This window comes from Cucurbita moschata, unplaced genomic scaffold (assembly GCF_002738365.1).
Source record: "Cucurbita moschata cultivar Rifu unplaced genomic scaffold, Cmos_1.0 Cmo_Scf00006, whole genome shotgun sequence".
Lineage (NCBI taxonomy): Eukaryota > Viridiplantae > Streptophyta > Magnoliopsida > Cucurbitales > Cucurbitaceae > Cucurbita > Cucurbita moschata.
This window is the reverse complement of record NW_019268522.1, coordinates 4,420,415-4,432,099: the sequence shown is the minus strand read 5'-3', so window position 1 is coordinate 4,432,099 and position 11,685 is coordinate 4,420,415. Positions and strand designations below refer to the sequence as shown.

The window sequence follows — 11,685 nt, the reverse complement described above, 5'->3', positions numbered from 1 at the left end:
ATTCACAGGTCGAGCAAAGTGGGTCAGATTGAGCCACCCTCTGTTGATGCGATACATCTCCCTCAAAACCCTAATCCTCATTTTTCTTTTTCTTTTTTTGAGCTTCCTTCATAAAACTTATTAGGGCACTAACAAATTCCTCATTCGAAAAGAGGCTCAAAATGATCATTTTGCCCTTCACGGTTTAATTTGACCATTTTTTTATTTTTTATATTTTTTCTAAGTTCTAGTGATTTTCATAAGAATTTTTCTCTTAAAATTTAGCTTCTAAAGCTCTCAATAAAATCTAAAAAATTTGAGAAAAATTTAAAATTTTATCCTCAAGGCTCAGATCTTATACAAGTCAATCCATGTACACCTCTACCATCGATAGCCAAACAATTATTAAAAGTCATACAAATTTGAGCCAATGTTCAAGTGATTATTACGAGGGTAACCATTTTTCTCGATCATAAGCAAAAAGCAATCGAGACTCTTGCTAGTCATAGAAACAAGCTCTCAAATTTAGAAACTCGGGTTTAAGAGGTGGAGACAAAGATAAGAGCCTTATAAAATTTGGAAATCCAATAAGAGGGAGGGAAAATTCCAACGTTGAATGATAGGCAATAAGAAAGATCGGGAGAAATAGGGTTGTTGTGTGCTATAAATACATATCCACACCTTAAGTTGATCAACGTGGGGAACAACATGGATAGCATTTTGAGCCAATCCATAGTACTCCCACTACTACTCCTTCTCGTTTCTTCCTATGCATCTGCCCACATCCCACGCCTTGGCCTCCAAAGAAGGGCATCCCGAAACAAGCCCCAACAAGCTAGCACACTCGACGGTCTAGCCACTTTTTATTACAAACAACCACTCGATCACTTCAATTATCAGCCTCAAAGCTACGACACATTTGATCAACGATACGTTATTAATTTCAAACACTGGCAAGGTGTGAATCTCAATGCTCCCATCATTGTAGGTTTCGGTTCCGAAGGAGATGTGGAAGATGACATATCGTTTCTGGACTTTCCCATTCGTCTTGCGTCTCGATACAAGGCTATGCTTGTGTATTTAGAGGTAAGAGATGTTAAGGTTATTGCCTCGAATGTATTCGATCTTATTTTTGACATGTTTTGCTTTATAGCATCGATTTTATGGGAAATCAGTACCATTTGGTTCGATAGAGAAGGCTATGAAAAATGCGAGCGTTCGAGGATATTTGAATTCAGCTCAAGCCTTAGCTGATTATGCCGAAATGCTTTTGCATATCAAGAAAATGTTTGCTTCTCAAACTTCTCCTACCATTGTCATGGGAGCCTCCTATGGTGGAAGTAAGTTAATTTAATCGTCTTAAATTTTCATAATTCTTTCAAGTGAATGAATTTCCAATATTATCCACTTCACCTTCTCCTTAACATGAAGCGTCGGTGAGGTGTTGATAGAGACAAGGATCCTCTATAATTGTATGATATTATCCACTTTAATATGACAAACTACACCTAGAGTCTTCGACATGGCTCTGATACCACTTAATATAGACAATTAACCTCATTATCTATTTTGAGTATAAGCTCTCATGATTTTACTTTTGATTTTCCCGTAATGTCTTATACCAATAGAATAATACCCTTTATTTGATCTTCCTCTTAATTAGTCAACGTGAGACTCCAATAATCCTCAACAATTCTAGGTAGATTTAGACCTTTGTGATAAAAAATGATAAAACTTGTTTGATGATTATCTAGTTTATGAAAATCAAGCTTATAAACACTATTCATTTCTGGATCCCACATCGGTTAGGGAGAAGAACGAAACATTTTTATAAGGGTGTGGAAACCTCTCTCCAGCAGACGTGTTTTAAAAACTTGAGGGAAGGCCCAAACAGGAAAGCCCATAGAAGACAATATCGGCTAGTGATGGGTTTGGGTTATTAAATATCAAAGCCAGACATCAGCCGATGTACCAACGAGGAGGCTGGGCCTCAAAGAGGGTGGATTGGAGGGTTTCATATCGATTGGAGAAGAGGATGTTGGGCCCAAAATGGGTGGATTGTGAGATCCCATATCGATTGGAGAGGAGAAAGAAACATTCTTTGTAAGGGTGTGGAAACCTCTCCCGAAACATTCTTTATAAGGGTGTTACAATTCACACCTATGAGTTTCTTTATTTTGTTATGTACTATTTGCTCGTGCTTTCGAAATAGAAATTTCGTAAATTTTTAGTTTTCCACGATCATAATCGAGTATGCAATGGATACACAGTGCTAGCTTCATGGTTTAGGCTAAAGTATCCCCACATCGCTCTTGGAGCCCTGGCTTCTTCAGCCCCAATCCTTTACTTCGACAACATCACACCTCAAGACGGATATTACTCCATCGTCTCCAAATCATTCAAAGTAACTCCAAACAATCAATCAATCCCTTTTTTCACAATTCAAAACGCTTCAAATTATTCACAACAATCCATTTTATGAAATCAGGAAACCAGCCAAACATGCTACGAAACCATACGAAGATCGTGGGCTGAAGTCGATCGAATCGCAAACAACAAGCCAGAAGGGCTCATGATTTTGAGCAAAAGATTCAAAACTTGTGAGAAATTGAATGGAAGTGATGAGCTGAAGTACTATCTGGACCATGTTTTAACGTCCGCAGCTCAGTACAACAACCCGCATGAGAAGCCAGTGAGAGGCATATGTGCGGCCATTGATGAAGCGGCAAGGAAAAACAGCGACGTGATTGAGCAGGTGGTTGCGGGGGTCGTTGCTTTCATGGGGGAGAGGGATTGTTACGATGTGTTTGAATCTGGGCATCCCGATAATCCTATTGATCCTTTTACATGGCAGGCATGTTGATTCAATCCCTATGTTTTCGATGCTTAATTTTTGAAATTATGAATTGAATAACTTGGTAGGAATAAAGATTGTCTACTTTTGGCTCAATTCATCCTCCCCTCGAACAAAGTACACGTTTTGTTCGATACTTGAATCACTTTGACTACACCTTTATGATATCTTTCATTGGTTGGGGAGGCTGTTCCCTGAAGGGGGATAGACACGAGACGGTGTGCCAGTAAGAACGATGGGCCCTGAAGGGGGATGAATTTGGTGGGGATCTCACATCTCTTGGAGAAAGGAACGAGTGCCAGCGAGGACGCTGGGCCCCGAAAGGAGGTGGAACGAGTGCCAATGAGGACGCTGGGCCTTGAAGGGGGGTAGATTGTGATATCCCACATTGGTTGTGAGGGGAATGAAACACCCTCTAAGGGTGTGAAACCCTTTCCTTGAGGGAAGTCGGGAAGGAAAGTCCAAAGAGACCAATATCTAGTAATGGGCTTGGGCTATTATTACAACCTTCGAAGCTCACACTTCTTTATTCGACATGGATAAGTTAAGGGCATGGCTCTTATATCATATTATAAATCATGAACTTTCTTTAAGCAAAACTCTCCTGGCTTTACTCTAGATTTTCCAAAAGACCTCGTATCCATGTAAATGTATTTCTTACTTATAAATTTATGATTATTCTCTAAATTAGTGAAGGTGGGACTCCCTCTCAACCATTCCATTCTCACACAACTTAGTTCGTTCAGGAGTACAGCGAGATCGTAATGCCCATTGGCATTAGCGGCAAAGACAAAGACTCGATGTTCCCAACGGCACCTTTTGATTTCAACAAATTTAAGAAGGATTGCAAAGCTTTGTATGGAGTTTCACCAAATCCTCATTGGATCACAACTTTCTATGGAGGCCAAGTAAGCCTTTAACTCACACAACTTTCACATTTTTAACCTAAACTAATAAAAATACTTTATAAAACTTTTAAAAAAATAAAAATCTTTGAACTTTTACAATAATATTTTTAAAACTTAGGCAAAAAAATAATAAAAAACACTCTTTAATTTTCAAAAATATTCTTAACCTTAAATTTATCGAAAGAAATGGGCTATTTAGAATAATAAATGATTTATGTCTATATACAAATCCTTAAAAATTATTTTTGAAATAAATTACTAACGTTTCATCTAAAACTAATTATAAAGGGTATTTAAACAATTTTACAAGTAGTTTTAGTGGAAGGATATTTTTATTAATTTAACAAGAAAATTTTGGTAAATTGTGTAGGATCTGAAATTAATACTCCATAGGTTTGGAAGTAACATTATTTTCTCTAATGGCCTCAAAGATCCTTACAGCAGTGGAGGGTAAGAACAATATCTAAGCTACTTAATTGATACCACCTTCAAAGCTTCAAATTATTAATGGTGTGGGGTTTGGACCGCAGGGTATTGCATAACATATCTGAGAGCATTGTTGCTATCCCCACTGCGGAAGGTAATGCTTTCATCATAATTTGATTAATTATTTTACCTCTCGTACACTTTTTTAAATGCTAAAATTATGATTAATGCAGGCTCCCATTGCTTAGACTTACAAGAAGGGAGGGAGGATGATCCTGAATGGTTGATAAGCCAAAGGAAGGCCGAAATGGATATAATTGATGCTTGGATCTCGAAGTATTATGCCGATCTCTTGCAATCCACCCAAACTCTTGGTGCCCATTGATATGTGTACTAAAAGAACGTCTAAAATCGTTCTAATAAATCCTTTTTAAATTTGAAAACAAGAGACTAAAAATGTGGACCAATTAGTTAGCGTGTTTGAAATGCTTCTTACTTTCTAAGAAGGATATTTGCATTATCCCCGTTAATGTATAGGTGTAATAGCCCAAAAATAATAATAATAATAATAATAATAATAAACAAATGAATGAATGAATAAATAAATAAAAATAATTAGAAAAAAAAATTACAATTAGAAAGAAAGGAGCTTTACCCATTCCGCCCCACTAACCTCCCATTCCAACTCCATTATCTCTCCTCAACCAACAACCAAGAATATTATAGAGAAATAAAAAATATCAAATTTGAGAAAAAATGAAAATGGCTTCAACCGTAGAGGCAATATGATGAGATTCGAGAGATTTTGGTACGTTTTTAAGGTAAATCATATCTCACAATTCTTTCTCCTTTATAGTTAGTTTTGGAAGAAATTAAGTTTAGATCTTCTTTCCTTTATCAAATATTTTACAATTAGACCTCATCCTCCCCTATCCAATTAATTAGATTTTTGTTAGCTTTAAGTTATAAGAAATAATGTTAGAATCAATAAAATTTAAGTATGCACTCCTATAAATTTGTAAAATGAATAGCCAAAAAAAATTGATTAAAATTGGCCAATAATATCTGTTTAAAATAAATAGTAATATCTGTTGGGAGAATGAAAATAATTACAAAGGGGAGGAGGGAAGATCAAAGGACAGAATAGAACTTTCATTAAGGATATATTCGTGACAATAACTTAAGCTAACTAGGTAAGTGGCCTTACTATCGGCATAGTTATATTTGATGTTGACACGTGCTCTGTGGTTCTTCACGTGTCATATATATTGATATGTGTGAATTGTTTATAGTTCAATATGCTTATGATATGTTATGTATATGTTATAATATGTGAATTGTATGATAATTCTTACCGTACGATGTGTTCAATGATATGTTTGAGATAGGATACGAGAAGGATGCACAAAACGTAATGTAACGATAGGAGTAAGATATGTTCATGAAACGTTAATGTTAGGTTACATATCGAAGTGCTATGGATATGAGAGACTGATAAAAGAATTCGATTAGGTTATGGGTAGAAAGGGATAGGATTATGATAGATTGATAGAACGACAGCGTTAAGATACGTTCATGTGACGATATGACTAAGGTACGTTCATTTAACGATATGACTGTTTTATGTATAAGAACGTTAAGGCTATGATAAGTTAGGGAATGATGTGACCACGTTCACGATATGATATGATTATGATACGAGATGTGAATGACTAATATATATATATATATATATATATATATATATATGTTGTGATATGATATGAACTATGATATGGTACGAAATATGTGATAAGTTGACATGTTTATGATATGATACATTGTGATGCGATATGTTATGGTATGAGATGTATATGAGGAGATGTTATGTTAAAAAACATAGAACGTTATGTTATGTCTTTTAAATTGTATGTACACAGCATGATATGAATGACATGAAATATAACCCCCATTAGAATTATGTATGATATGAGAACTGAAAAATGAGAAACGATGTGATATTAATGATGAATAATATGTGAAATGATATGAAAAAAGATATGATATGTACAGAATGCTAATGGGGTTGTATTAAATGATAATGAATACGGAAAAATGTTGGGACCTCATGCATTATGTGTGCTCCTGCATTGGGGGATACCCCTATTCTATCACGAGGGTACGGACGCATATATCCATTAGGTAGGCGAAGTATCGTTATGTTTTACATAATGTTGTCGTGACGGTTACTAATTCTAATGGACGTCCGGCAAAAGTTGAGCTCAAGAGAAGGCTCGCCCGACAAGAAAAGCGGTTCAGCGGTGTGGGAACTGTCTGGTGAGCCCATACTCGCACGTATGGGCTGTGTGTAGAGTAAATGGTATACATCCAAGCTTCCCATTAGAATAGTGTCGTAAGAAAAATAGACGGTTATGACAGGTTACGTCATTGTCGTAAGGCAAGACATTCTTGTACGGCTGACAACAGGTTCGCGACTTGAGACCATGGCACATATATAGGGTAGTAGTGTTATTTTCTTAGACTTAGGCTAGAATAGTATGTTTTTTATTTAAACGTTTATTTATTTTATTTAGTCTTTTGTTGTGTCGTTTTTAAAAGTGTTTTCAAAACACGTAAGTCCATAACAGTGTTTTAAGCTGAAGGTTATGTTTTATGAAAGTTTAAATGAAGTATTTTCGCATTCAATGTTTATGATATGTATATAGTAGCGACCTTAAATTAAGTAGAAAATTTTGGGTCGTTACAGTTGGTATTAAAGCTCTAGGTTATAGATCTTGTAGACTAGCCTACGATGTGGGCTTGGCATGTTCCGTGGTCCCACCGTCGATGCCCCGTCTCCGTCAGGTATGTCTTGCATAAGATAAAACAAAATGAAATGTCATTGATTGCATATGTTATTGCTTGGTCATTATAAAATATAACTCATAATTGAATGTTTACATCATTGACTGTATTATAATTGACTGCATTATTGTTGGCTTAATTCTATATTTATTATAATGTAGAATATGTTATGTTTTATCGTACATGGAATGTGAATGTAAATTGATGTATTAATGATGTTTTGATTTACTGAAGTTGTTGTTGTGAATGAGTAGCTATAGTTTTAGTAAGCTACTAAATGTTAATGTATGCTTGAAAATGATTTTACTAAACAAGATCATATGTTTTAGTTAGACGTCTCGAACATAGATAAACTACACAGTGTTATGACCATAGAGATGGAAATGAATGTACCAACGAATACTGAAGAGTAAGTTGTTTCAAATGAAATAAAAATGACTCAAGAAGTTTAATAGATGTCAATATCTTATAGTATACTATAGATATTAAAAGTGGTAGTGTCTGAAGGAAAATTTTATAACTATAAAGTATGTAAATATGAAATTAAAGTATTAGTATGAAAAAGACAAAAGATTTGGCCTTACCACCTGGGAAAAAATTGAGTTAAGACCTAAAAGTTTAAAATGATATATAGTTAAATTAATTGGTGAATGAAAGGAGCTTTGCGTAGTGAGATGTAGAAAACTTTATTGCCTTAATACGAACTGAAAATGTTAAAAAAAAGAAAAGAAAAAACCGCCAGTATGAAAGTTATGAGGTGATTTAAAAGTATTGAGCCACAATTTGGTTGAGGCATTACCATCATGATCAAAATTTTAGAGGTATATGGGGAGGGACAACCGCATGAGATTGTCAAGGTACCTTAAATTTAAGAAACTATGATTTAAAATGGACTTGGGTGTGAGATACACGAGGATTACAGTGGGACATTGTCTTCCACTAGAAGTTTTGTGGTAATTGGTATAGTTAGGCACCCTAGGAAGCTCAACATAAATAAATTGGTGTAGAAAATTATTGATAATTTTTCCTAAAAATGTCAACCTCCTTAAAAGGTATTACCATAATTAAGGTCTCAAAACTGTCTTAAAAAGTTTGATTTTTAAGTATCCCAAGTTTTATGACATTGAAGAAATCCACCTTATATAATACCAATTTTTAGAAGAGAATTATGTTAAGCCCCTTCTTGATATGACGAGGAAAAAAATAATAAAAGGAAGAAGGTTGTGGTGCCTTTCCGTTATGGTTATAGGAACTTTAGTTTTGTGTTGTACTAGATAAGGTATACCGAGATAAAAGCCTATTGTCAGACAATGTTTACAATGAAAGTTACCAAATTTTCAAACTCTAGTTTGGCCACAAATCAAATACAGTAAGTCGTTCGTAGATCCATGTGATTTACTAGTTCATTCGATTTGCCATTGGGTTCGGGTGGAGCTTTTAACCAGTTTCATGTCATTATTTTGACTATGTATAAATATGAGACATTAATGATGAACCAAATCAAGTGGACGATTACAAACAATACAAATACAAACAATATTGGGAAAGGAAAACAATTTTTTTTTAGTGGTTAAAAATATAAGGAACTAACCTTTTTTTATTGGAAACTTTCATGAATTACCTGGGATTTCTATAGAAATAAACTATACATAATTGTGATTAGTCAAATATTGCAAAATCCCGGTATTTATTACCAATCAGAATTGGACCATAATGGAATTTCGTTCTATATCGGCACCATAATATCTGATTGGGGAGGAAGATAAGAATTAGAGATTGATCGAAAAGCAAAGATATGGGCTCGTGTGAGTAGGAAACCGAAAATATCTATTCTACTTCTATCATCAGCTATAAGTTTGAATCTAAGAGAAATTTTTGAGAATGTTTGCTACCTCAAATTTTTTTTTGTCTTTCCTGAATGATAAGAAGAAAAAAAATGATCAAAAGAAAATGTCATTTTGGAGTTTAATTGTAACGACCCTAAATTTCCACATACTCAGAGTCGCTATTAACGTCTCATGCTCATCTCTAATACAGAATATAACTCTAAAAATGCTCATCTTTATTAGCGAAAAAATTTAAAAGAATACGTTAAAACACTAGAAAACACTGTTGGACTTACGTGTTTCAAACATCATACTTGAACAATTACAAATTAAACAATTTAAAGAAATGAAATGCAAAACACCCTATCCTAACCAAGACTAGGAATTTTAAATATGCAACTATCATATGCACACGCCACAGTCTCTGATCACGATGTCGTCGTCAATTGTACATGGGTGTCTTGCCTTTACCTGAAAAAACAATATGGCACACGGCCGAAGAAATACTCAGTAAGTGACCCCACACTAGGGGTCATGCTAATGCAAACACATGCAATCATGAATTAGGGACCTATCTCTAATCATCTTAAGGGTGGCCTCCAACCTCAGACAAATTGGATGTGTAGTACTTCTCTACACATGACTCACACATGCGAGTGTGAATCCATAGGGCATTCACACACCCCCTAGACCCTCTGGTCAAGCTAATCTGTAGCGACGTCCGGAGGTCAACAGAACCCCATAGTATCATGCGCCTCATGAACACCTTCATCTATGTGCATTCGCACCTGTGCGCATTCGCGCTCATCTTACAGTGCGCGTCCGCACTCATCATCTCTAGGGGAAGTAGCCCTATGCTTATGAACATACAATATGCATGAGGTCCCTCTAAGTCCAATTATACATCTCTTCTGACACAACCCTCTAGTCTCATCTCTTGGTTACACTATGTAACACGTGCTCGTGGATATTTACATTAATATCATTTTCATACTCTTAGGGTTGTGTCCTATGTCGATCTAACGACATGATGCAATATGACAAACAACATCATAAGGCATGTTCAACATCGTCATGCATACATCATACTCATCGTAGAAGTCATTAAGTGCATGAAATATAACATGTACGTCATGCATCGAAACATAACTAACGTACATTTAACATTCATCACAACACAACGTCATACTCATCCATCATCATAATTCAAACAATCTTTAGTCTATCCTATAGTAAGGCCAGTTACCTATTTGGCCTTAGCCGGAGTACTCCCTAATTTATTTAACGTAAGCTCCCGTTCCTCGAGAACTACACCAAATGTTGCCAAGGTTTGCTTCTTGTCACATCGTTCGTCATCTTTTGTTAGTATTTCACATTTTAATTAATAATCCAACTAACCGTGTGAAATACGGTTCTAAACTGCCTCAATAAAAATCGAATTCCATGTTTTCATTGTTTCTAAATTGTATTGGATAATAAAACTTAAATTAAAGATATGTTAATATTATTAATATTTGAAGCCGCTTGGATAATTCAACATTTAATATTATATCCTATAAATATAAATATAATAATTTCTCATATCTTCGATTTTTCTTATAATATATCCTATAAATACAAATATAATAATTTCTCATATCTTCCATTTTCTTCTATCACTTTATTTCTCTTCTATGTTATATTTTAATTCCTTGTCATTTTCAATCAAATTTGATTTTTTCTTCTTTTTTGTAAGAATGTTTATGCAATTAACCAAATCCATTTTCAACTGATTTTAATTTTCTTTTCTTTCCTAAAATCTTTTCCTCTTTCGTTTTTTTCCTTTTTCTTTTAACTCTAATTCTTTTAAGCAGTTCAATTCTACTCCCATATCTAATTACTCTAATCTGTTTAAATCTAATTCTAAAGCAGTTTAAATCTAATTCTAAATCTAATTCTTTTAAGCAGTTTCTTGACCGAGTTTAATTCTACTCTCATATCTCAATTGTTTAAATTTAATTCTATTCAAAGATTTTGTTGCCTTTATTATTTCCAAATCTAATCTTCCTCTCGTATTGTTTTTTTTTTTTTATTTGAAAATTTTGATTATGTTTTTCAAATCTTCATTTTTTTTTATTTTATCTGGTTTCCCAATCTTCCTCTCTTTCTTTTTCCTTTTTTTTACTCTTTTCATCCTGTTTTCTAAATCTTCTTTTTTTTTTTCATTTGAATCTGTTTTCCAAATCTTCATCTTCCCTATCTTCCTCCCTATCTTATCTATATATTTCCCTTTTTTCTTCCTCCCTATCTTATCTATATATTTCCCTTTTTTTTTTTTTTAATTTTGGTGAGTATTCTAACTAATTTTAATAGACTCTAGTTATGATACATCATTTCTAACTCAGCAATAGATAATTTCTACCTAATTTCTAATTCTAACTCACCCATAGATAATTTCTAACTCGGATCTAAATAATTGCTAATATCGAAAAGGTAAATCTCACTACTAACCTCTTTTCAAATGACCTCTCTCTTCCTTTATGTGCCTAACGATCTCTCCATTATCTACCCTTTCTTCGGATCTCTCCATTATTGTCTAACCATCCCTCTATCTTTTTTCTCCCATAAAATATTTTCTATCTATATGTCTTTTTTTCCTCCCATAAAATATTTTTTCCTATTTTTGTTTTGTTGGCTGAATTAAATTATTGATACTGAATGAGAGAGGTATTTTAGGGGAGAGGTGGTCAGTTATTTTTATTTATTTTTTTTATTGTTCTTTATTTTGTTATTTTTATTTTAATATATATATATATATATATATATATATATATATATATATATATATATATATATATATATATATATA

General features: G+C 33.9%; 1 protein-coding gene across 1 annotated transcript in view; it reads left to right on the top strand.

Moving 5' to 3' along the window:
• The first annotated feature begins 678 nt into the window (after positions 1 to 678).
• Positions 679 to 11,685, top strand: part of LOC111444394 (lysosomal Pro-X carboxypeptidase-like) — a 29,650-nt gene continuing 18,643 nt past the window's right edge. The window contains exons 1-8 of the mRNA XM_023082487.1: positions 679 to 1,065; positions 1,133 to 1,319; positions 2,250 to 2,383; positions 2,468 to 2,833; positions 3,580 to 3,741; positions 4,112 to 4,191; positions 4,272 to 4,321; positions 4,401 to 4,637. Coding sequence (XP_022938255.1) covers positions 688 to 1,065; positions 1,133 to 1,319; positions 2,250 to 2,383; positions 2,468 to 2,833; positions 3,580 to 3,741; positions 4,112 to 4,191; positions 4,272 to 4,321; positions 4,401 to 4,552 — 1,509 coding nt within the window. The 5' untranslated portion in view covers positions 679 to 687 and the 3' untranslated portion in view covers positions 4,553 to 4,637. The remainder of the gene's footprint in view (positions 1,066 to 1,132; positions 1,320 to 2,249; positions 2,384 to 2,467; positions 2,834 to 3,579; positions 3,742 to 4,111; positions 4,192 to 4,271; positions 4,322 to 4,400; positions 4,638 to 11,685) is intronic.